This window comes from Antechinus flavipes, chromosome 1 (genome assembly GCF_016432865.1).
Source record: "Antechinus flavipes isolate AdamAnt ecotype Samford, QLD, Australia chromosome 1, AdamAnt_v2, whole genome shotgun sequence".
NCBI lineage: Eukaryota > Metazoa > Chordata > Mammalia > Dasyuromorphia > Dasyuridae > Antechinus > Antechinus flavipes.
Window position 1 is genome coordinate 695053998 of NC_067398.1, and position 27349 is coordinate 695081346.

A 27349-nucleotide genomic window follows, 5' to 3' on the forward strand; every position below is an offset into this window, starting at 1 on the left:
AAGAATTGAAAATTGAGAGGATTCTTAACAATTGGGGAATGACTGAATAAGTTGTAGAATACTATGTTGTAAGACGCGATGAACCCATTGTTTCTAAGAAAAAAATAGAAAAAACTTTCATGAAATAATGAAGTAAAATGAGCAGAAGCAAAAGAACACTGTATACAATAATAGCAATATTGTTAGAAAAATTACTGTGAATGACTAAGCTATTCTAAGTAACATGATCATTCATATCAACTATGAAAGACTTAAGAAGGAAATTGTTCTTCATCTCCAGAGAAAGAACTGATACATAGAAGAATGCTTGGTAAAGTTCTACATCTATATTTATATCAAATGCTGGATTTCTCTAATGTGGGTTGGGAGGGAGGAAGGGAGACAACTTGGAGCTCAAAATATAAAAAATAAATAAAATAAATATAGAAAAAAAAGAAATCACATGGAGATGAAGTTCTGGCACTACCCACTCTGGGGCCATTTGGATACAGACATGGGAGAATAAAAAGGCAAACTTCATAGAGCAAATAATTTCCATTCCCATGAAACCAAATACAGCCCAGTTTCCAAAAAATATCATGGAACAGCAATTTTCTTTAAAAGGCTCATAGTGTGTCATTCTCGAAGAGAATCTGGCCCAATTACTTTAATTCCTGAGTTTGAATCCTGATAAAATCCCATTTATAAAAGGCTCATTCATAATGCTTTTTATCATTGAAATGCAAAGCTGTTCATTTTTCAAAATCATCCATGGTCATAGATGTTATTTTCATTGATTTGGCTTCACTCATCTTTGTTACAAGAAAGGAATCAATTTTTAAAGAAGGAAGCTATGACTGGAAAGGAGTAAATAAGTCAGTCATCCAAAAAATGTATTTTTGAAAAAATAAACATTTTAAAACAATGCATCTTAAAACACAGACATGATTCAGCCACAGTTGTGTACACAAAGGACCTTATATATGCTCATCTTAATATCTATTAGAATAGTCAGTATTTCTTTAAATGTAGCACTGTACAAAGAAAATAGAAGACTATAGACTTGAAGATGGAATCATTCTCAGAGGTCATTAGGTTCAATGCCTTCCCCTGCCCTCACTTCCATTTTGCAGATGAAGAAATTAAAGCTAAATGATTAATCCAGGATCATATAACTGGGAAGTGTCTGAGGCAGGAGGTGACTACAAGTCCTCCTGCCCCCAAACCCAATGCCATGCCTCATTGCCAGCACAGGTTAGAAGATCTACATTCAACCTTGGTACAAAGAAACCTTACAGGAGGGATCTTGTAAATGGATGATATTTGGGGCAATGTCTTTTCCCCAGCCTTCTAGTAGTCAGCCTTCAAGAAGACTTTGTATGGAAAGAGTTTCATTTTTTCCCAGAAATATTTAAACTTCTCTCTACTGTAGTAATTCTGATTGGCTGCAAAAGCACAGGAAATCAAAGACACATTGGGAGGGTTTCTAGACCTTAGAAACTATACAATCTTCTTCCCAGATGCATAATACTGAGCTGGAGAAACACAATGGGAAGGTTTTTTTTAATTTGAGGTATTCCAAGAGTAAACCACCAAGGACTATACTAGAAATACTGAGAAGAAACTCAAACTTGGGGGACTTTTTTCTTCCTTCATGATATTGACCAAGCTTGAGATGATGAAACCTGAATCTCTGTAGAAATTTCTGACTCTGGGTCTATGATCCGTTAAGCTGGGAGCTCTTTGAAAGCAGGGACTATCTTATGCATCTCTTTTTATCCCTAACACTTAGCATCCACACATGGTGCAGAGTAGGTGCTTAATAAATATTTGTCTGCCTGATTCATTGACCGATCCTGCAATCATCTGAAGAAATCATAGGCCCTACTACTTAGCAAGAACTCAGTCCTTAGAAAGAGCACTCAGTATGGAGTCACAGGATCTGACTTGACCACTTAGTACTTGTGTGATCTTAAATAAGTCACTTCAGTTCTCAGCTTCCTGATCTGTGCAATGAAGAGATTGCACTAGACTTTAGAACTCCCTGTCCCATTTCAACTTAGTTGAATTCAAGAAGAATTTATTAAACATGTGTGTCAGGTACTCTTCTAGGTGCTGGAGATGCAGGGACAAACATGAAAGCTTCCCCTGCCCTCAAGTAGATTATATTCTACTAAAGGAAAGAACATGCATATGGCAATGTAAGACTAAATATATTCAAAGTCATAGAAGTGAGGGAGGACTAGCAACTGAGGGTGGGTGGAGGGATTAGCAAGAGAGATCGCCTATAGGAGGTGATATCTGAATTGATCCTTGAAGAAATCTAAAGAGGTACAAGAAGCAGAGAGAGCATCCCAGATGTGGGGGACAGCCTGTGCTGAAGCAGGAGACAAAATGGTTCTTCAGAACAGTAGAAAGGCTAGTCTAGCTGGAATGTAATTGGAAGAGAAAGTATAATGGAAATTAAGTCTAGTGACTGCTAAGTCATTCAGATGAATGAGAGGGATAGAGGGAGAGAGGGAGGGAGGGAAAAAAAAGGAGGAGGGAGAGAGAGAGAAGAGAGAGAGAGAGAAAGAGAGAGAAAGAGAGGAGGAAGAGAAAGGAGGAGGAGGAGGAGGAGGAAGAGGAGGGAAAAGGATGAGGGAGGAGAGAGGAAAGGAGAGACAGACAGAGAGAGGAGGAGTGAGGGAGACAGAGAGAGAGAGAAACAGAAAGAGCTACAGAGAGAGAATCTGGAAAAATAGGTTGAAATCAGATTGTAAAGATTTAAAAGCCAAATAGAGGAGTTTCCACATAATCAAAGAACAGTGGTTCCCAGTGATAGTTGGAGAATATCTTCAGAGTTTGCAATGATGATCCATACCTTAAGAAATAAATAATCATAAAGAATATTATGAGTAGTGTATTAAACTACCTTGTAGGCTTATAACCCATTTTTGTTTTTGTTGAAAAGGAGTTCTTGAAACAAAAAAGATTGTGGGAACCACTGTCCTAGAGAGAAATGACATGATCAGAGCTATACTTTAAGAGTCTCAAATTGTCAACTTTGTAGAGGGTAGATTGGAGTGAGGAGACAGTGGAGGGAGGGAGACCACATAAGAGGCTGTTTGTTGATGTAGTCCAGAGGAGTCATCAGTGATGAGGGTGCAAATGAGGTTGGCGGTCATGTGAGTGGAGGAGAGAGAACAGATAGGTCATTTCCAAATGATGTCTCCTGCAACTTTCTACTGAACTCAGACTCTGCCCACAGAATTCTGGGCTCAGATAAATGAACTTTTGCCTGACTTTGTCTGAAACTGGGCTACTTCCTGGCCATTTCCAGCCCATGCTACAGTATGTGCATGCCCTTTCCCCTTTCTATTCCCCATTTGAGTTGTCTTTCCAATTAGAATATAAGTTCCTTGAGAACTATCTAATTTCTTTTATTTCTGTCTCTAGCACATAGCCCACAGTGAGTACTTATGAAATGCTTCTCCACTCATTCATTCAGGAGATGGAATCAAAGATTCTGACCTTGAGGACAGGCTCTAAATCTATGAACCCAGAATTCAGAACTTAGATCTACATTATTCATACTCCGTGTTGGTTACCATATCCATTTTTATATAATTAAAAGAATAGTATAGTTTTGTGGCACATTTAACCTTTTACAAAACATTTTCATTTATAGGGTATGATTTTATCCTCAAAAGGTCTCTTTGGATTGGCAAGGCAGGTTTTTGTTATAATTTTCCAGATGAAGAAACCGAGGCACTAAACTTAAGTAGCCGTGCCCGTGGGGAATTACCTTTCTAGAGAGAGCCCAAACTTTCAAACCAGAGTTCTTTCTCCCAAATCAGGTTGTTCCCTCCCTATATCTTCAGTTTCAAGATGAGAAAGGAAGTTTTCATAACCCAAGGTTGAATCTCTCAAATCTTTCTCCCAGAAGGTAAAGAAAGTTAAAGATGAAAGAAGTCGATTTTAGAAACTCTTTGGTTCCAAATATGTGTATGGAAAAGGGTTCTTGAAGCCAGTATACTTTCCCTCCTGCTTGGGAAAATGATCTCGGATAGTCCACCGGCAGCAACTGGGCAGGATGGAGAAGCTGGCCATGTCATCGCTGCCAAAGCGCCAGTCAATGTAGCGCCTATAAGCACAGTGCCGGAGCTGGTTGGTCAGGGCATCTACGTTCATGTCCAGGAAGGGCTCTTGGTAGAGCAAGATGAAGCGCAGGGTGGCCCTGGAGAGGACCAGCTCCTCAAAGAGGGCCGAGGTGGTGATACAGGGACCCTCACTCCTGCGACAGCACAGCTCTTCCAGGCACTTGTTGCTTCCTGGGAGTTGGGATGGGCGGCAGTGCCCACAGTGACACCATTTGGGCTTTGCCTGGGTTGGAGGACTTGGCTCTTTCTTCAGGAGTCGCATTTCTTCTGGGGATACAGGGCTGAGGCTGGCATCAGGCTGTGGTGGAAGAAGCTTGGCCAAGTCTGTGAAATCCATTCGGGGTCTCTGCAGAAGGCAAATGTCCAGATTCATTAGAAATGAATAGCCTTCTACCTTAAGTCTCTCCCTCAACCCATTACAATCCATCTCCCACTCAGCTTTCAAGGAGATTTTTCTAAAATATACGTCTGACTATGTCACCCCCTTATTCTATGAACCTCAATCCCAATCACCGTCAGGATCAAAGACAAATTCCCATGTTTGGCACTTTAAGCTCTTCATAATCAGACCGCTTCTATCTCTCCAGCCTTCTTACTTTCAATTTAGTTCTTTCTAGCCAGCCCCATTTGCTTAACAATGCTCCTCCCATCATAAACAAGGAAAAAAGACCTACATATATAAAAATGTTGATAGCACCCCTTTTTGTAGTGACAAGGAATTGGAAACTGAATGAAAGCCCCTCAGTTGGGGAATGGCTGAATAAGTTATGGTATATGAATATAATGGAATATTACTGTTCATAAGAAATGATGAGCAGAATGATTTCATAAAAGCCTGGAAAGACTTTCATGAAATGATGCTAAGAGAAGTGAGCAGAACCAGGAGAACATTGTACACGGCAATGACAAGATTATGTGATGATCAATTCTGATCAATTCTGATGGACGCAGCTTTTTTCAACAATGAGGTAATTCAAGCCAATTCCAATAGACTTGGGATGGAGAAAGCCATCTGCATCCAGAAATAGGACTATGGAGACTGAATGTGGATCACAACATAGAATTTTTATCTTTTGTTGTTGTTGTTTGTTTGTTTGCTTGCTTGTTTTTTTTTTCTTTCTTTCTCATCTTTTGTTTTCTTTTTTGATCTGATTTTTCTTAAGCCACATGATGAATATAGAAATATATTTAGAAAAATTGCTTATTTAGAAAAAAATACATAGAAAAATTATAGAAAAATCCTATAATGGATTGCTTGCTGCTTAGGGAAGGGCCAAGGAAGGCAAGAGAGAGAAAAATTTGTAGCACAAGGTTTTGCAAAGGTAAATGTTGAAAATTATCTTTGCATGTAGTTAGAAAATAAGAAACTATTATAAAAAACCAAACAATAATAACAAAACAATGCTCCTCCCAAACCTTTTGTACTGACTGTCGCCAATGCTTAGAAATGAATCCCTGTTCACATCTTCCTCTTAATTTCCCTTCAAGGTTCAAATAAAACTCGACTTTCTGTAATAGGCTTCTTCCAGGCCCCCTGATGCCTTTACTTCCAATTAACTCCCATCTATTCAGTATTTATGTTGTATGTGCCCAATTGTTTTCAAGCTGCCTCCTCCATTAAAATGTAAGCTTCTTTAAGGCAGGACCTGTGTTTGCACAATACATTGACACACTGATTTTACTTTTCATGGCTCCTGTATGTTCTCTAAGACAATAAATTGCTGAAAAGGTACCTTCCTACAGTAGAGGAGAGTCCTAGTTCAGTGAAATCAGAAGTCTATTCCTAATCTTATTTGCTAGATTCTGCATGAAAAGAATGAAAAAAAATCTCTACTTTAAAGAAAGTTAGGGGCATCTAGGTGGCACAGTGCATAAAATATCAACCCTGAGTCAGGAGGATCTAAATTCAAATCTGACTCCAGATACTTACTAGCTGTGTGACCCTAGACAAATCACTTAACGCTGATTGTTTCAGAAAAAAAGGTTATGATGTAATATAGCAATGATTTTGTGGTCTCCTGATTTTAGGGGGGCTTCTGTTCTAACAATAAATCAGTAAATCTAAATCTTCTGATTTTAGAGTGAGCCAAAGGTAATTCCCCTGCTCAATTTATCTGATTCTGAATAGACTACTCCTCAATTCATTGCTGACTGATAATCTGGTCAGTGGTAACCAAATTCCAGAGACTACTCCTCTGGGCCACAGAATTAGCATGTCAATGATAGAAAGCTCTATAAAGGGGTCTCCTTGCTTCTGTTTCTTTGCTAATTTCTTTTGGAATTCAGCCTGCTTCTAATGGCATTACAATTACAATAAACTGCTTCTTGACTATCTGTGACTGCAAACCTTTGAGGTCCACTTCCTAATCTCAATAGTTACATTCTAATAATATATGTGGTTCAGTCTTTTTCAGTTGTGTCTGAGTAGGGCTTCATTTGGGGATTTCTTGGCAAAAATACTGGAGTAGTTCTACATATATATGAATGTGTGTATATGTGTGTGTGTGTGTGTGTATGTGCACATATTAAATGTATATTTTCAAACCAGACCTGTCATTTCATTGCCAGAAGGTGTTTCTGAGGAAACCCCCTCTTCCATTTCAGAATAGAACCTTTTCTATAACTTGTTCTTAGAAAATTGATTCAAGCCTTGAGAAGTTAAGTCTATTGCCCAGAATGATAAGAGTCAGGATTTGTCAGAGGTGAGACTTGAAAGCAAGTCTTCCTGATTCTGAAATCAATTTTCTATACCCTTTACCATGCTTCCTTTTACTGGTAATATGAAGATGAACTATTGCATAGCCCCCATGGCCCTCAGATTCCTTATGAACAAAGAGATTGGATTTTATTTCCCCTAAGATTCCCCTCTAGCTCTCAACTTGTTATCCTAGAACCTTTCTTCTTTTCAAAAAATTGTATGTATGATGAATGAATTCTAAAATAATTGAGGAAATTTAGATTCAAAGTTCAGAGCATATCAATTGATTAAGAAATGCATGCAAATCAAATAACAAACTGGGACTAGGCCTCCTCAGTTTGGCACTGGATCCCCAAACCAGGGAGAGATAGGTTTTTATGCATTAAAAGAAAATAACAGGATTTAAACTGGCAGATAACATAGTGGATAGAGTACCAAGCTTAGAGCCAAGAAGACTCATCTCCCTGAATTCAAATTCAGTCTCAGATACTTATAGTTAAGTGACCTTGAGCATGTCACTTCACCCTATTTACCTCAGTTTCCTTATCTGTAAAATAAGCTATAGAAAGAAATGACAAACCACAACAACAAGACCAGGATGCAAGGATAAGTAATCTGATTTCTAAATGGTGGAAAGATTAGGGACTTTTGGAATTGAAGGAGAAAGGAAACAGATGCAATCCCCTGAAATCAGAAAAAGATATCCCACTCTGCTCTCACCCCCAAGTATCTGTATTTGATCAAAGGAATAGGTAAACAGTAACTGATTAATAAATATAAAACCAGTTTTCAGATAAGACATATGAATTGCTTGAAATGTTATAGTGGTGAGAGAACTTCTTATATTAATCTTCAGATAGTCCTCAGTTAAGGGTCTCTAACCAGCAGGTCCAGCTTCACAGTCACTGGGTTCAAACAATGCAATAAAGTTTTCTCACAATTTCCATAATTGAATAAAATTTTCTCACAAGACATAAGTTGTATAAAAGGGGAACAGAAAAGCTCCAGAATTGAATCACAAGATGGAGTCAGTGTGGTTTGCTCAATCCCCACAATTCTCTTATGTGGGCAGCGTCTGGACACAGAACATTTGGGCAACTGTGAAGTAGTCTAAGGAAGAAGTGTTGAAGGGGTGGTGGTAAGTAGGACTAGGGGGAGAGGATAGATGTGGGGGATGCTATGGAAGTAGAATCAACAGTATTGGGCAACTAAAAGTGGTGAGGTGAAGGGGAAGGAAGAATTACAGAAGACTCTAAAGTTTCAACCATAGCTGATTGGGAGAAGGAAGATGATACAATTATTAATAGAAATAGGGAAGTTAGAAGGAAGGGCAGGATTAGGGATGGAGGGATTACTGTTTTGTACATAGGATCATAGACTTAAAACTGGAAGAGACTCTGAAGGCCAAACTGCCTCAGTTTATAGGCAACTGAGGGACAGAATGGCTCAATTCCTAGCCCAACTTCTCACAGCTAGTAAATATCTAACATTGAACTTCTTAATTCCATTCATTTAATGCCTCATCTAATATGCTATAAGGAGTGCTGTCAAAAAATCTGGATAGACTCATTCAACAAAAACTAGCTCAAATGAAAATTGTGAGCGTCCTAGTGATGGAGACAATCCATTTTTGAGAAGCAAGACTCTCCCACAAAGCATACACCCATACTTCCATTTAACTAGCTTTATTTTTTGGTAGAAGGGAAAGTAAGTATTAACATTTCTAAGGTTTGCAAAGCACTTTACATATACAGAATATCTCAAAAGTCTTGGTGCACGTTTAAGATTTTAAAAATTTTAAACTTCCAGAATACTCTCTTTCCTTGTCTGATTCAAACCAATAAGTCAATCCCAAATGCCATAAATATCAACAGTTTAACTTACTGGAACCTCTTCACCTTCCACTTCTTGCAAACTTTTCCCCAATAACTGTTGATCCACCATCCGAATGTGGGGCTCATCCACAAAGGACACATACTTTAAAGTCTAGAAGGAAAAAAAAAAGAGAAGACAAAATGACTTTCTAATGATGTAGCTGTTAAGATCTGTGAAGAACTCCCCTGAACTTGTCTTTTTGAGTTGTCATATTTTCCAGAAACAATGGCCCCAGAACATGCAGAAGGCCGGAAGGAGTCAAGGATAATACCCCACCCCAGCTGATGTAATTTGTTGTTTGTGTCTCAAATTGGACTCAAGACAGGCGCCAGTCAATCTGTGCCAGGCTGAGAAATTGCTTGTGCAGCTGGGATCCTGTAGATTAGTAGGTCTTCCCATTTTCATGGTCTAGCAATTCTGAAGGGGAAAAAATGGGGCTTTTGCTATCTATCACCTTATTCCTCCCCTTCAAGAAGGGTTTTAACATTTTCCTACCTTTAGTCACCTTCCCATGTCATGTCCCTTCCTCCTTTCTCCTCTTTCCTTTGCTCTAATATTATAAATATGCAAGCTTCTGTATGAATTGTGAACTTTTGGGGCTCCATATGCATGCCCATTTCTCTTGTAATAAACCTGGCTTTCACATAAATCTCATGATGTTGTGATTGCTTGTTTGACATAGTATATTAACATTATTTAAGGGAAGGAAGGAAAGAAGGAAGGAAGGAAGGAAGGAAGGAAGGAAGGAAGGAAGGAAGGAAGGAAGGAAGGAGAAGGAAGGGGAAGAAGAAAGGAAATGAGCATTAAGTATCTAATCAGTGTCAGGAAGTGTGCTAAGTAATTTTACAAATAATACCTCATTATTTAAGGGGAGAATATTATCTTTATATTAATAAATCCTTGTTGATTCTACTTCTATAGCATCCCCACATCTATCCTCTCCCCCTAGTCCTACTTACCACCACCCCTTCAACACTTCTTCCTTAGCCCACTAGAAGTTCATTATTTCTGTCAATTCCACTTCAACCATGAGTCAAAAATGGAATTTAGATATCCTCTTAGTCTCAGAAATCACCTATTAGACCACACTTTTGGAAAGTCTCTTACTCATGACCTAAATTAGGTTCATTCTCAAGTATCCCTTAAAAACTTCTGAAATCATTTATATTTTCTCAGCTATCAGTAATTTCTAATGTGACTAGCTCCAGAAGACTTTCATATAGCAAAATAAAATATAATAAAGCATATATAATACAATATACTAGCATAATAACTATTACTATAGTATATACCATTAGCAAACCTAAGCAATTTCATTTTATTTTAGGTCACAAATTAGTGTTTTGGGATTTTTTGCATTGAAGATGAATTTCTTCTTATGGTTTTTAAAATTGTACAATAGACAATAAATTGTGCATGGAGCAGTGCTGTAAGGAAAAAGACAGACACATTGAAGAACAAAGGAAGGCTCTGTGTGTGCTGTTTAAAATGCCAGTTATACGGCTATAAATACAAGGAATAATGAAACTCAAAGCTAAAGTCTTGAACAGTATTCTCTGGGCACTCGGCCATAACTAGGGCTCAATGTGATTGATTCTCAGTCAGGCAGCCCTTGGCCAAATGACATAACCAGTGAAATTTATTGTCTCTACTCCTTCCTTCCCCATTTTATTGTGGGGAGGGGGTTTCTTTTAAAGCCAAGGCAAGCTTCTAAAAGAAAGTTGGTTACCATTAGAGGAATAGTCTCCTGGCAATGTAGTAAAGTTCAATGGCCCACAAAGAAGTAGAACTCATGACTTTGGTGTTGGATTACCATGCTTGATGACCTGATTCATTTAAAAAAAATTTTAAATAATCTTTTATTTTTCCTAATTACATGTAATAATAATTTTAACATTTATTTTTATATTAATCTTATTCACATTTATTGTTATAAAGTTTTCAGAGAGAACAATTTAAAATGTCAGCTACTACTATATTACCTTCCATCCTTAAATTTAATTCCTTTTTCTTAATTAAAGCTTTTTATTTTCAAAATATATGCATGGATATTTTCAACATTCACCTTTGCAAAACCTTGAATTTCAAATTTTTCCCTCCCTTCCTCCCCATCCCCTCCTCTAGACAGCAAGTGTTGATTCATGTTTTTAACTGAGTTAATCAATGTCCAGCATCATATTGACCTTTGCATGAGTTTTTTTTCCCCCCAGTTACATATTAAAAAAACAAACTTTTTTTTGGTTATACACGTACATTCTTCTTTAACATATTTCCTTATGATTCATGTTGAGAGAGAAAAATCAGAACAAAAGGGAAAAACCACAAGAAGGAAAAAAAAACAGAATAAACAGAAAAAAAATGAACATAGCATATTTTGATTTTAGCATAATTAAAAGTAAGATGGTATCCACCCCTTACCCTCTTGGGCTCCTCAACGGTCTCACACTTCTTCCTGTAGTAATACTCATTGACCCCACAAGGCTTACAGACTGGACAGCAACGATAAACACTAGTTCGGCAACAGGTACTTGAGTATGTATCAATGAGAAAATCAATGAATACTGTGGCCTAGCGAAAATGTAGAGAAGTTAGAGTTATTCTTTTACTAATTAATCTTTGAATGTCTAAAAAATAAATTAGGCAGAGCAGAGAGAAGGCTAGCTTTGGAATCAGGAAAACCTAATTTTAAACCCTCCCTCCAGTTCTTAATAGCTGTAAATTCTCAGGGTTCTATGCAACTCTCTACAACTGGTCTTTTTTGGTAAATAGTATTTTATTTTTAATTACATGTAAAAATGATTTTCAATATTTATTTTTATAAGATTTTGAGTTCCAAAATTTTCTTTCTCCTTTCTCTCTTCCTCCCCAAGACAGCAAACAATCTGCTATAGATTATACATGTGCAATAGTGTTAAAAATATTTCCACAGTAGTCATGTTGTGAAAGAAGAAATAGAACAAAAAGGAAAAATCACAAAACAAACAAACAAAAAAGCAAAAATAGTAAGCTTCCATTTGTGTTCAGGCTCCCTAGTTCTTCCTTTAGATGGAGATAGTATTTTCTATCACAAGCTTTTGGAATTGTCTTAAGTCATTATATTTCTGAGAAAAGCTAATTCTATCATAGTTGATCATCACACAATGTTGCTGTTACTGTCTATAACTATAATCTTAGCAAATTTAAGAGAAGTTGCTAATCTCTATTGATGAAGGGATTTGCACACCCTAAGTTCCTAAATTGATGAAATAATGTAGCCAAACAAAACAAATCAAAGCATTAAAAAATTATGGAAATGAGATACTCACCAAACCAAAGTAGGAGAGAGTTGAGCCAATGTACATGATTATTTGGATAAAGTCAAACTTTCCTCCCTTAAACAAAATGAGACATGTTACATTCAAATTCAGAATGGAAGCAGTCACATTCTGACATTGCAATTGTCATTGATGGATGGAAAGGTGGAGATAGCTATTATGTGGCAGAAATAAGATATCATAATTTGACAGATCCTTCTAAAATGCTCATGACAGTGGCCACAATAAAATGGGAGCCAAACTGTCTTTGATTAAAGGCTCGCCTACTGTTTAACTTCCATAAACTCTGTTTCTCCGATCTAGTTTAGGGTTGGCCCAGGGCATGTCCTGATTATAGTTCAACCCTCCAATAATGGGGCTAAAGAATATTCCAGAACGATTGCTTTTCAGTGAGAAGGTAAAACTTCCGAATTTGCTTCCTTTGGATCTAAAAACAAATGTCAGGAAGCATCTGTTTAGACAGATTGTGGCTGGTCTTTTGGAAATTTCTAAAATCATAGAAGCATAAATCAAAATGGGACTTATCTACCTGAGGGCCAAGGACAGATTCCATGACTATGGGATTTAAAAATATTTTTATATCTATATTTTATCGATATTATTCTTTTTTATTTTTTAAACATTTTTATTTAAAATTATGAGTTCCAAATTCTATCCCTTCCTCTCGTTCCCCCACCTTCCACCCAACACAATAAATAATAAAATATAGGTTTACATGCCTACATTTCAATATTATTATCCTTTCTAATTGTTGTAATCCTTTGTAAATTATTTTACATTTTTTATTATTGTTCATTCATGTTTCAGTTTTGTCTGACTGATGAGATTTTGTTGGCAGAGATACTAGAGTGGTTGTCCATTTCCTTCTCCAGCTCACTTATAGATGAGGAAACTGAGGCAAAGAATGAGGTGAAAGGTCACTTTCCGGGATCACACAGCTATTTAGTGTCTGAGGCCAGATTTGAACTAATGAAAATGAGTTTTCTTGACTTCAAGCCAGGCGCTTTATCCACTGTGGCGCCACCTAGTGCCCTCAAGTGTTTTTAGAAACAGGAATCTAAGGAGTTCCTAGGCCAGACCCAAAGGGTCTAATACACAAAAAAGATTAAAGACCCCTGGGAAAAGGTCATCTCTCTTGGATTTGGATAGTTCATTTGCATCCTGCTGACTATATGCACTTAATCAACTGATTCTGAGCATCAGTCATCTTAGTGTCCTTGGTCAGTCAATCAACAAACATTTGAGCCCCAACTCCATACCCAGCTACAAAACAATAGCAAATTATATTTTATTGCATTTCTACATGATTTAAGGTTTGGAAAGTATTTTACGGAGCTTATATAATTTGATTCTCACAGTAAAGCTTTTAAGATGGGTACATTATTATTCTTGTTTGATAGATAGTAAGAGCCTTGAGTCAGCATTCAAACTTGGGTTTTACTATAATTTAGTATTAATATTTAGACTGTCTACCTCAAAGGACTGTTTTAAGGGAAATGCTTTTTAAAGTATAATAAGCAGTTTATAATTATGTTATTATTATCAGCATTAATAGTTCAGGAGAAGCTATGGAGGAGGGTGGGTAGTGGAAGAAGGACTGATGTAATAGTTAGGAAAATCTGGTTTCAAGTGTCCCCTCTGACACATACTGACTGTGTGACCCTAGACAAGTCACTTAGCTTTTCAATCCTCTAAGACAGGGGTCCTCAAACTACGGGCTTGAGCCAGATGCAGTAGCTGAGGACGTTTATCCCCCTCACCCAGGACTATGAAGTTTCTTTATTTAAAGGCCCACAAAACAAAGTTTTTGTTTTTACTATAGTCCGGCCCTCCAACAGTCTGAGGGACAGTGAACTGGCCCCCTATTTTAAAAGTTTGAGGACCCCTAAGACTACTAGTTGCTGAGAAAGTGCTGATTTGCATTGGTGGAGGAAGGTTCATTGCCTTGAATAGCAGATCCCCAACCATTGGTGTCACTTTAATTATTTTTAAATCATATCTGATTCTTCATGACCCCATTTGTGGTTTCCTTGGTAAAGATACTAGAATGATTTGCCATTTCCTTCTCCTGTTCATTTTACAGATGAGGAAACTGAGGCAGAGTTAAGTAACTTGTCCAGGGTCACACAGCTTGTATCTTGAATTCATGAAGATGAGTTTTCCCAATTCCAAGAGCAGTGCTCTGTGCACTATGGCGCCACCTAGCTGTCCTAACCATAGTCTATAATCCTTATCTATTTTCTACTACGCATTGAGGATACAAAGAGAAATGGCAGGAGCTCACATTCATATTAAATTATTGGCAAATAGGAAACAATAATTATCATTTGCTGATTTCTCTTAATTTAAATGCTAGAATCTTCCTGCCCTCCTACTGGATTTTCATACTCAGGACATTTCTTCCTCCTTGATCTACCTTCAAAATACAAGGAATTGAGGAAAAGAGAAGAGTCACTTCTTCATTCCTCCGAGCAGTTACACGGATAATTGGCCATAGGAATGGATGGAAGAGAAATGCTTACTGTGCCAAAAACCAGAATGTCAAAGCGGATTCCAAAAGCTTTAATCAGATTCCGTTTTTCGACGTTTCCTTCCATATAATATCTGGCAAATCTGTAAGAAAGGAAGAACACACAATTAGCAAAATACAAAACTTTTTGATGAGGGGGAAAAGCCTGTCCTGCCTTGTGACATATAGATTTCAAGCTAGAAATAGCCTTAAAGGCCACTTTCTTCATTTTATAGGTGGGGAAACTGAGGCCAAGAGAAGTTAAGTTGCCAGAATGATAGGTTTATAGATTTATAATTGTGACCTTAGCATTCATCTAATCCAATTCCCTCATCTTACATATGGAGAAACTGAGTCCCACAAAAGTTAGGGTGACATCGTCAGCTAGAGCATTTTCTGGCTCAATTGTGGTTCATTCAGTCTTAGGCATCTGTGATTTTATGAGTGTTTTGATGTTTTGACATTTCTTCCACCAGCCCCCAAATTGCAGCCCTTCTTAAAGTTCTGATGGTCTTTTAGACTTGCTGGGAAATCCCCAGATCCTCAGACTATAAACTAGTAAAGAGCCTTGAAAGCTAAGGACTTTGGACACAGCAGTGGGGTATAGGTCAGTTGTCTGAGGATCATTAGTCATCAGCCTAGCAGCAGGGGAGGAACTTTCCAGCCACTGAAACTCTAATGCCAGCAGCCAAGTAAAAGTATGAGGGGGAGGGGGAGGAAGGGAGATCTGCATCAGTGGTAGATGGAGAGTGAGTGGACAGAGTCCTGGGCCTGGAGCTAGAAAGATCTGAGATGAAATCCAACTTCAGACACTTGGTAGCTCTTGTGATCCCAGGCACATCACTTAACCTCTGCTTGCTAAGTTCCCTCAACTCCTAATAACAGGCAATAATGGATCCTTTCCCATCTGGCAGCTTTCCTGGACCATCTCCAGAAACTTATCACTCTGGATGAAGAAATTAATTCCAGTCCTCAACAACTTATGAGGCTTCTCTGTGTGTGTCTTTCTGTCTCAGTCTCTCTATCTCTCTTTGTCTGTCTTTCTCTGTCTCTGTTTCTTTGTGTCTCTCAATCTCTCTTTATCTCTCTCTGTTTCTCTGTCTCTGTCTCTTGTCTCTCTTTGTCTGTCTCTGTTTCTCTGTCTCTTTCTGTCTCTGTGTCTCTGGATGGAGTGGGGAGCTCCTCTCTGATCCTCTAGCATTTAAGGAGAGATCCTAGGGAACCTTTATCATGTCCCACTTTTATCTGCTTTCCTAGACGTCACCATTTTCAGAAATTCCTCATTCTGCAAGATGAAATCAACCCTGACGTTCACACTTTCTCAGATCATTTTCACCTTGGCTGCCCACCTCAGAAAATCTCCCCCCCCTTTTTTTTACAAGATTAGGAGCCCCTAGAGAACAAAGATTACCTGTTTCCTTTCTTTGTACCCCAAGTCCTTAGCACAATGTCCAGCACATAGTAGGTACTTATAAAGGCTATGTTTAGAGGGATCCTAAGAAACATATCCTCTATTGGTATACAGAAAGGAGAAAACCTAGAAACATATCCCTTCCACTGTCACAATGTCCCTTTCCCACTACTCTAAGACATCTGTGTGTCTGTGTCAATCTGTAGTCAAATGCTTCCCAATTTAAAATTCATTTCTTCTTTTTCTGTAATGATCTGATCTATACTCTCCAGTTCAGGAACTTGTTTTTATGGCCATACATGAAATAAATGCCATTTTTCTTTTCCTCTGATCCACCAGACTCATGCCCTTTATGTAGGTGAAGGCCTGGCTTTGCCTATATAATAATTATTGTGAAATCTATGAAATTCTGCTTATGAGAACCAGATCATAGACTCCCCCCCTCCCTCCCTCCCTCCTTCTCTCTCTCCTTTTCTCTCCCTCTCTCTGTCTCTCTGCCTCTCTCTGTGTGTGTCTCTCTCCTTTTCTCTCTCTCTTTCTCTCTCACACACACACACTCTCTCTCTCTCCCTTCTCTCTCTCTTCCTTCTCTCTTTCTCTCCCTGTCTCTCTCCTTCCTTCTCTCTTTCTCCCCCCCTCTCCTCCTCTCTCTCCCTTTCTCTCTTCTCCTCTCTCTCTCCTTCTCTCTTCTCTCTCTCTCTTTCTCTCTCTCTCTCCCCTCTCGATCTTTCTTCCTTCTCTCATAACTATCTTTATATTCCCCATATATAGCCCTTCCTCCCTCCAACAAGAGGAGATAAGCCACATAAGATTTAAAGGAACGTTTTCCAAAAATATTTTAATAAGCTTCTATAATAGTAATTAGTGTATTTTGGTATTCCCTGTTGGTATGAGATCCAAAGACAACCGAGGTAGATTTGGGTCCCTGGTGAGTGAAATATGTACATGGGCACAGTGCCTACTTCCCACCAGGCACCATCTACTCCTCTCCACTCAGCCCTAGAAATGTCAGCTGGGGAGAGGAGATCTAGATGACCTAGAGTGGGAGTTTCTGAACCCTATCTCTCTGAATCCTTGGATTTCCAGGACTGAGTACTTTAGAGAAAAAAGAATATTTGAAGGCATAGAGGAAAGAATTTGGAGGCAAAGGAAAGCATCACAAGGGGTCAAAACCCAAGAATCGTGGATAGAAGAGAATAAAGCACATGGTCCTCTATATCTTGTTCCTCTCTTTCTTCCTTATCTCAATCCCCTTATCTTTTCTCTTTTTCTTTGCCTCTCTCTCCCTCCCTCTCTCTGTCTTTCTATCTGTCTGTCTCTGTCTGTCTGCCTTTGTCTGCCTCTCTGTCTTCTCTTTCCATCTCTATTATCTTTCTCCTCTCAATCCACTTAACTTCCTTCTTCTCTTCCCATATCTCCCTCCTTATATCGTCCATCTTTCCCCACTTCCTCTCTATCTCCCTACCCCCTGGGAATTTGAGGGAAATATTTTAAATTTTATGTTTCTTCCTAAAAATAACTTTTAAAAACCTGACTGGATGAAAGATTAGAAAGAAATCTGATGGCTGAAGGCAAACTGCATTCATTTCAAATGATTATTTCAAAGCAGACAGAAGTTAGCAGCATTTTATGGTTTTTAAATTAATGGTTTCAATTGTAAATATGTTAGGTTATGGAAGTGAATGTAAAGCTAGTTTGGTAATTCAGCACATTCAAATGCAAGCTAAATAGAGAGTGATAGTTTTGGTTTTCTCTCTTACTGACATACAAGTTCAACAAGGAGCAACAAAGGGCTGAGCCACAATGTTGGGGAACAAATTTACGCCCTTTCCCATCACCTTCTGAGAAAAATAGACGTGTATGACATAACCTGCAGAGTCCAACTGTAAAGAGATAGTAGAACGTAAGCTACCTGATGACAGGTATTTTTCGCCTTTATATTCTCTGCATCTAACACTGTACTAGGCACATGGTAGGTGTTTAACCTATGCTTGTTGAACTGAATTGATTTGGATTGAATAACAGCCATAACCTGTCTTCTCCTAACTTGTAAGATTATTTTGAGAAGAGCTTTTGGGGAAATCTCTCAGGTATTGCCATTTTCTCTTTCTACAAAGATTTTCTCTATTGCTTATTCAGTGAAATACATAATCTAACACTTTATTCTTAACAAATATCAATGTTATACCTGTCTCTGTTTCTCAGAGAATTCAACATCACCCTAGGAACTCATGTTCTCAGACTTAGCTTGGAGACTCAAAGGACATTTACTAGCATCAAACTGACAGATTGCTCCTTATGGTTTCCCAATCTAGCTCCTACTGACAGGAAGGTAATGTCTAATCATGTTCATTTTTCCTGTAATGATAAAAAAGTATTCAGCCAGAAGATGCAGCATTAAGAAAGAAGGTGAACACGCACACACACACACACACACACATACACACACACACACTCTTCTGCCTCCCTCTATCCTCTTCCAATTTCTCAAAAAAATTACAAAAGCTTTCTCCTTATTTTGGGACTTTGAAGGACAGGATTTAGAGCTGGAACGGACCTTAAAGATAATCTAGTGACTCACTCATTTAGTAATAAGCATCTATTAAATAGTAAGCCCCTAACATGTAATTTATATAGGGAGATATACAGGTAGGACTGCTAAGTGGCACTATGGTACATAAAGAGCTGAGCCTGAATTCAAATCTGGCTTTAGACATACTGACTGTGTTAGCCTGGGCAAGTCACTATACCCTTTTTGCTTCAATTTCATCATATGTAAAATGATATGAAAAAGGAATGGAAAGCCATTCCAGTACTTTTGCCAAGAAAATCCCAGATGGGTTCATGGAGTCACATCTATATTGGACACAACTAAAACAATTAAACAAAACAAAAGGTATACGGGTAAGTAGATGCATAGATAGATGATAGAAAGATAGATGGATAAATGAATGGATGGATGGCTAGGTGGATAGATGGATGGGTAGATAAGTAGATAAATAGATGGATGGATATGTATAAATGGATATATAGATAGATGGATGGATGGATGGATAGATGATGGAAAGAGAGAGATAAGTGAATGAATAGATAGATGGATGGATGGATAAGTAGACCGTCAGACAGACAGATAGATACATGGATATGTACAGATGGAGGGATAGATAGATGATAGATAGACAAATAGACAGAGTGTTTAATAAGTATTTAAGATGATAAATTTAGCATCTTGATGTACCAGAAAATATTGGCAAAACCTAGGAAATCCAATCACTTGCTATTAGTGACATCTTGTAGTACTTTACCTGAAATTATAGCCAGGGTATAAAGACTCAATGGTGGTCCTGTCATCAAGACGACGGAAACTATACTTTGGGCGGCAGGAATGGAACCATCGGTCTAAGTTGCAGTCCCAGTAGATCTCAATGCCCATAATTCCACCCTGGAAACATGAAACATGAGATAACATTAACTACTTCAGAGCCTAAAGGTTCACTTCACTATCATCAGGGCTAGACATCAGCCAAACTGGTCTACACTCTCCCACAAATGGCGTTGAAGTTTTCTATTATTGATATCTTTGCTCCTTTGCTCCTTTATTGATGTGTCCTCTATATTGTTCTCTGACTAGCTAAATTCTAGCCATCTTTCCAGACCCAATCCAAAGAATACAATCCCAAAAGGACTCTCTCCCTCCACAAGCATTTATTATTCACTCTGATCATTTAATATTAACCATTGCTATTTAACATAATTAGTGACTTTTCTTATTTGTATATTTCCTAGTCTTCAACTCAATTCAAAACCCTTGAAGGCAGAGATTGTATTTTACTCTGTACTCTCTAAGCCCCCATAATCCAATTGGTATTCAATACAACTAGATGAACATTCACAGGGAATGTTGTAAGGGGGATTCTTTTTGTAGTGGGGAATGGATTAGGTAACTTCTGAAATTTCTTCCAACTCTTGAGGTTCTATGTCTCTGTGCTAAATGTTTGTTGCTTGACACTTTACTTGAAGATTAAAATAGAAATTCAAGGCTTCTTGGTTGCAGGGTAAAAATCAATTTAAGCAGTGAATTGAGTAGCCATAGCTGATCATCGAGGCAATTAGGTGATTTAATGCGCTGAGTATGCAAGCCTGGAATTAGGAAGACTCAGCTTCTGGAGTTCAAATCCAGCCTCAGAAATTTACTAGATGTATAACCCTGGGCAAGTCACTCTATCCTGTTTGCTTTAGTTTCCTCAGCTGTTAAATGAGCTGGAGAAGGAAATGGCAAACTACTCTAAAATCTTTATCAAGAAAACTCCAAAAGGGATCATGAAGAGTTGGATGCAATTGGAAAAACTACTGAATAAGAACAAAAGCTGATCATTATTTAGAGAGTACGCATTATATTAGTGGATATCACATTGTCACATTAGTGGATATCTTATCACATTAATGGATAATTTTGTTCAGTCGTGAAGGACTTTTCATGATCCCATTTGGGGTTTTCTTGGCAAAAATACTGGAGTGGTTTGCCATTTTCCTCTCCAGCTCATTTTCCAGATGAGCAAACTGAGGCAAACAGAGTAAAATGTTATCCTCAGGGTCACATAATTAGTAAGTGTCTAAGAACAGATTTGAATTCAGGTCTTCTTGATTCCAAGGCCTGCACTCTAACCAATGTACCATCCAGATGCAAGATACTAGCACTATAAAGCAATAGATTAGTATTTATTAATACTACATGACAAATATCTATTCTAAATGCTGGGGATATAAGACCAAAAGTCAAATAGCATGTGCCACCAATTCTAATATATCTATTTCTGGATAAACTACCATTCTCTAAATCCCTTGGTTTGGGTATTACAAGGACAAGATGAAAAATAGTACTTTTAAGAGCTTTTTATGTGTCATATTTTCATGAAGTCACCCCTCAAATTGCTGTTGCCCTCCCTCCCAAACTCTCTTGTTTTTAACTACTTTGTGTGTATACATGTTAACTTTATATTTATACCCATACTGCATTTTTACATATTTGTCTCTCCCATTAGAATGTATGAGGCAACTAAGTGATTTAATGCACAGAATATGCAAGTTTGGATTGTCTCATTCTTCCAGTTCCTACCATAATTTGTGGCACATAATATGCACTTAATAAATATTTGTTCATTGATTGATAATAGCCAAGCATGATGCTAGGAGCTAAGGATACAAGGGAAAAAACTGAATTAGTTCCTGGGCTCGAGAAGCTTACACTCTAATACAAGAGATAATAGATAGAGGGTAGTGCCATTCAATTACCTGAATCAATTCTATTCCTAATCCTTAGTTTCAGGAGGATTGCTCCAGATCCTCTGTGGATAATTAAATCAGTTTTGCAAGTCTTAAAGGCACCATATTTATGCTATTTATGATAATAATGATGATGACGATAATGATGTTGATGATGATGATGACGTAATATGGACTTTGCACTTAGCATGGTGCCATTATTCTCTCCATCCATGAAGAGTGTTACAAAAATTTTCCAGGCCTGAAGCCCAGACCAAAATCATTTTATTCATTAGGTGTTTGCCTAATGACATGTAGACTAATAGACACTGTTTCTCATTATCTTGAAGGGAGAGAGCAATAGTGTGACCTGAGCTACCAAAGTGTAATTGATGACATGGTACCTCATGGACATCTTCATGATGGTCTTCATCTTAGACTACTTTATACTCAAACTTTTTAAGGTAAGAAATGCCAGGTATAGGTACTCTTTTTTGCCAAAAAAAAAAAAGTTTTTCTCACCTGTATAGCCACATCAGAAAAATTTTCCCCTACTTCTCGGAAGATATCTCCCAGCCTAAAGATTGGACACTGTGGATTCTGAGTCTTATGAAATGTACAAGTAATATTGACTCCTGGTAAAATGTTTCTTCTGAAAAAAAAATTCCATTTTTAGAAGAAGGAAAATTTTCATTAAAAAGTTGTGTTCACCTCATTTTGGGGCTGAGTCAGGAACTTAGAACACTTACGTGGTATAGTTGTGGCCTGGGAAATCAATGTTGTTCTTTATGAGCACAGTGAAGTTTTCGGCACTAATTAGGAGAGCTGGCCTGAGAGGAAGAAATAGAATATGAATGGTAAGGACCATGGCTCAGTTCCAAATCTCAAAATCTTTGACAATGTCAAGAGCTGCTATGACAGCTGAGAGTCTAATAAGGGGATCCAGCAAGCACAGAGAAAATTAGAATGCAGAATAATCTTTGGAAGATCCACAAGAGAAGTGCAAACCAAGTGGTTTATGAGTTCTAATATGAGACAATTCATTATGGACTGGGAATGTGGGGGATGGTAAGGGGATGTGCTTCAAGAAGAGTTAGGTCTATAAAGAAAATAGCTAGAACTGCTTGACAGGATCATGGGATTAGAACTGGAAGGCACATTAGAAGTCTTTATTTTACAGATGGAGAAACTGAGGTTCAGGGTAGAAGATAGAGAAAATTCTGCTCTCCCATCTCTCCTTCAAGTGGCAAAAAAGCAATTCTCTTTCAAGGACAAGGTTTTGTTTGTCCCCTAGACTCCTGCAAAGCTGTAGAGTTCAGCCTTTTAAGGGGCCACCAGGGACTGGTGTGACTAGTCTTTCTTAAATCAAGGTCAATTACCTCTTCCAAATCAAAAAGGAGGAAAACATAGCTTCTAGGATTAGGCAGGTGTCCTCAGCCGTTATTAGAATGCATCTGGACTATTGTGTTAAGTATAGGGGCTTATGGTTTAAAGATAGAGATAATAATAGCCAACATTTTTATAGCTTGGGACACGCTTTGCAAATATTAGCTCATTTTATCTTCACAACAATCCTGGAAGGTAAGTGCTGTTATTATCTCCTTTTTGCAGATGAGGAGTTCTAAGCAACTAGAATGAGATGATAGGCAATTTCAGTTGCTTGATGCATCCTGAGCTAATATTGAATCAATGAATGGAGGCATGCATGTAAAAACAGTGATTAATTTGTCAAACGCTTTGCTAAGCACTGGGAAGAAGAAAGGAAGAAAGAAAGGAAGAAAGGAAGAAAGAAAGAAAGGAAGAAAGGAAGAAAGAAAGAAAGAAGAAAGAAGAAAGAAAGAAAGAAAGAAAGAAAGAAAGAAAGAAAGAAAGAAAGAAAGAAGAAGAAAGAAAGAAGGAAGGAAGGAAGGAAGGAAGGAAGGAAGGAAGGAAGGAAGGAAGGAAGGAAGGAAGGAAGGAAGGAAGGAAGAAAGAAAGAAAGAAAGAAAGAAGAAAGAAAGAAAGAGGGAGAAAGAGAGAGAAAGAGAGGGAGAGAGGGAGGGAGAGAGAGAGAGAGAGAGAGAGAGAAAGGAAGGAAGAAAAAAATCATGAATCCCTGCCCTAATAGAGTATACCTTCTAAAAGGGAAAACAATGTATGGGGAGTGGGAGGGCAGAGAGGAAGGTCAAAGGACTGGTAGATAGAGCCCATAGCGCATATGATTAGTATTCCCTATTTAAGAATGATCCTGTTGCTTTGATTACAGTTCCCAGAGCTAGAGATGAGTGGGGGATGGAGGTGTTCACACATCCTTATCCCTCTGACAGTAGAGTATGTCTTTTTCCTAAATTCTTTTACTTTTTTTTTTTTTAGAGAAAATTGGGGTTAAGTGACTTGCCCGGGACCACACTGCTAGTGGTTAAATGTCTGAGACAAGATTTGAACTCCTAAATTCTTTTAAAAAGTCAGTCCTCAGTATTTTCCTCCCTCTCGTCACTGGATTCTAAAGAAGCTGTTTAAAGACAAGTTTCAGTGAAGGGATGTGTGTTCCCAGAGAAGAGTACTGAGACATGATAGATTCAAATCTTATGGGCTCTGAAGATCAACCCTCTCATCTAACAGATGAGGAAACTGAGGCTTATAATGGTTTAATGACTCAATCAGGATCCCCTGACCACTAAATGTCAGGCAGGATTTGAATCCAAGTCTTTCTGATTCTAGGTCTAGCGCTTTATCTATTATACCCCAGTGGTTCTCCCCTTCTTAGCTTCTACCTTTTGTGTTAAGCAGTTTCTGGGTAGAGACTAGTTGGTAAGTCTAGTCTATATGTTAGCTACCTACCTGCTGTCACAGCTTTACTTGATCCCACAAAAATTAGATATGTGTTCTACTTTGTCACTGCAGGCACAGATTCAAGTGACTCATACATTCATTTGTTTATTTGTTCATTCAACAAACATTGATCAAATAGGTTTCATGCAACCAAACAGAATCAGACTGTTCCCAGAGTTGAGAGGGACCAGCTACACAACCTGTACTTTACAGTTCACTTCAGTTAAGATACTGAGGAAGGTAGGAATGGATAACACATCTTACTTACTTAGGAGCATCTCTTTCTGGTTCCACAGGGCACCAAGCAGAGACCTCACAGGTCTTTTGGGTTGCATTGTACTGCACGCACCTTCCTGTCTGAATCCCTGTAGGAATCACATATTCTTAAAAATTCAAAGGACCTCTTAGATATCATGAAACCCAACTCCCCTGTCTCAGATTGAGACATGACTAAGGCATCAAGAAATATTCTCTCTAGATTCCCCATTAAGCTCAAACAGAAACTTGTATCCAGTAACTAAGGAAAATCAAAACAAGTTTTTGCATGGAACAATGGAAGCATCAAAAAAATGAAAATCTGCTTTGACTCTCCTCCTACCTGGCTGAACCAATCCTCTTCTGTCTTCTTTGCTGGACTTCCTACTTTGGAGGTACTCAAAGGCTCTGTCTGAAGTCCTTCTCTCTATAGTCTCTCTCTTTCATGATCTCATGTGTTCCCATGAGTTCAATGATCATCTCTATGCATTTAACTCCAAAGCTATACACCCAGCCCTAAACTTCTTCCTGAGCTGTGGTTCAACAGCACCAAATGCCTATTGGGCATTGCCCTTTGGAGGGTCCATAGGCATATAAGACTCAATTTGTCCTAAATAGACTTCATTATCTAGAATGAGAGAGAAAGAGAGAGAGAGAAAAAGAGAGAGAGAAAGCAATGAGAGAGAGAGAGAAGAAAGAGGTGGAGAAGGGGAAGAAGGAAAAGAAAGAAGAAAGAAGAAGAAGAAAGAGGAGGAGGAAAGGAAGGAGAAGGAAGAGGAAGAGGAGGGGAAGGAGAAGAAAGAGGAAAAGGAGGAGGAGGGGAAGGAGAAGAAATAGGAAGAGGAAGAGGAGGAGGAGGAAAGACAGAAAAGGGGTTATTTAAGGGTAGAGAAGGTTGGGGCAGGATTCTAGGCCTCGGGGAAGTAGCCAGGAGATAAAGAGAGATTAGAAGTTAGAGAGAAATAACAGATGGCTGTGAAGGCAATCTGCAAGTGAAAATGTGTTAGGATCTAGGGCTCAAATAAAGGATTGGTGTTGGCAAGAAGAGTTACCTGTTCATCAGAAACTGAAACAGAGTAGAAAAGTGGGGAGAGAATCTGGACTTGGCAGGAAAGAGAGCTGAAGTCAGGAAGACCAATTAGGAATCAATTACTTCCAGCCAGGTCTGACCACATCACTACTTTGTTCAAAAAGGTCCAATGACTCTCTGTTGTCTCTAGGAAAACATACAAACTTCTCTTTCTGACATTTAAAGTCAATTCTTGGTCTGACTCCAGTCCACTTCTCTAGGCTTATAGTATTTCACTCCCTTCATGTACTCTATGTTCCAACCAAAATTTTTTATTTTTACTTGACCCAGTGCCTGGTACCTCCTAGCTACTTAATAATACTTATTGAGAGAAAGAACTGATATTAATTAAATACAGTCTGAAACTTGCTATTTTCCACTTTCTTTTCTTTTATTTTTCTTGTACAAAATGTCTAATATGTAAATATTTTACATATTTCCACACATATAACCTATATCTGATTGCTTACTGCCTCAGGGAGAGGAGGGAAAGGAAGGATAAAATTTGGAACTCAAAACTTTGAGTAAAAATGTTAAAAAAAAAAAAAAGTAAATAAAAAATAAAAAGCTCTTTTAAAGTTGTCCAAGGAATAAATACTTTTTGATTGATTAATTGTTATATGACATTGTATCTCCTATCTCTATACTTCCATAACATCCTACCACATCTGGAATATCAACCACTTTTAGAATCCCTGTTTTTTTCCTTCCTTTCTTCCTTCTTTCTTTCCTTCTTTCTTTCCTTCCTTCCTTCCTTCTTCCTTCCTTCCTTCCTTCCTTCCTTCCTTCCTTCCTTCCTTCCTTCCTTCCTTCCTTCCTTCCTTCCTTCCTTCCTTCCTTCCTTCCTTCCTTCCTTCCTTCCTTCTCTCCTTCTCTCCTTCTCTCCTTCCTTCCTTTCTTCCATCCTCTCATTTTCCAGGATATTACGCAATGCCCAGGTTAGTTAGGATGTTCATTCTAATGAGGTGAATGATGTGCTACCTGGTTTTACCACAAGAGGGGAGAATGATGAAAGTGGATTTTGCTATAAGTTGGGTTTCCTGAGGATTCACCTGCCTCATGGTAATGGTGAGTGAAATAAATTTAAGTGCTTAATAAATATTATCTCATTTGATCCGTACAACAATTTTGGGAGGGAGCTAGGTGCTATTATTATCTCCATTTTATAGCTGAGGAAACTGAAGTTAAGTGAGTTGCTTGGGGTCAAAGAGCTAGTAAGTATCTGAGGCTGAATTGGAGAGGCCCAATGGCCTATTTATTGCATCACTCAAGGCAAAGTCCCTGGATCCTGCCAGAGGCTCAGGTATGGTGAGAACAGTATCCTCAGGTCCCTACCTGTGTAAATTAAGCTAGTTTTTCTCAATACTGACCTAAAGCTCAGCTCCTTGACCAGAATCCAGAAAGAACCAGACCATAAAGTCCTCCAGGTCCTCCCTCAGGCTCCTCCTAATGGTAGACCAGCAGGATAGCCAATACCAGCATAGAAAAACTGAGCTCAGCTGAATCATTTATATCCACTTGGAATATCTTTTCCCTGCCCTGAATGTCTTTCCTTGGCTATAGCTAAGTGAATCTTTTGTTAACTACTAAATGTTCCATGTGCATTTCATTTCATTCCCATATTTAACCTAAATAAGGGGACTATTTGAATCAGATCTCTCTTAAGAAACTTATGTAATTAGGAAAGGGAAATAGAATGTCAGCTTCTTACCCAGGACTCAATTTTCTCTCACAGTCTTTTTTTTTTTTTTTTTTTTGCTAAGATAATCGGGGTTAAGTGACTTGCCCAGGGTCACACAGCTAGGAAGTGTGTTTGGGGCCAGATTTGAACTCGGGTCCTCCTGACTTCAGGGCTGGTGCTCTATCTACTGCACCACCTAGCTGCCCCTATCACACAGTCTTAAGAACTTGAAAGAACAAACCTTTGCTCAGTGGATCCTTCTTGCCTTTTTTACACCCCCGATCAGTGGAACAAAGAGTTATTCGGGTGGGATACTGCAGAGGAAAGGACAGGACATAACAGA

The 27349-nt window shown here is 38.3% G+C and overlaps 1 protein-coding gene across 1 annotated transcript in view; it reads right to left on the bottom strand.

Moving 5' to 3' along the window:
• Positions 1–3561: 3561 nt before the first annotated feature.
• LOC127545453 (P2X purinoceptor 7-like) overlaps positions 3562–27349 on the bottom strand; it is a 40966-nt gene continuing 17178 nt past the window's right edge. Inside the window, exons 4-13 of the mRNA XM_051972760.1 lie at positions 27248–27320; positions 24270–24366; positions 21940–22020; positions 21713–21842; positions 19234–19370; positions 14531–14621; positions 12000–12065; positions 11113–11262; positions 8704–8805; positions 3562–4467 (exon numbers count right to left, since the gene is read on the bottom strand). Of these exons, the coding sequence (XP_051828720.1) occupies positions 3940–4467; positions 8704–8805; positions 11113–11262; positions 12000–12065; positions 14531–14621; positions 19234–19370; positions 21713–21842; positions 21940–22020; positions 24270–24366; positions 27248–27320 (1455 nt within the window). The 3' untranslated portion in view covers positions 3562–3939. The remainder of the gene's footprint in view (positions 4468–8703; positions 8806–11112; positions 11263–11999; positions 12066–14530; positions 14622–19233; positions 19371–21712; positions 21843–21939; positions 22021–24269; positions 24367–27247; positions 27321–27349) is intronic.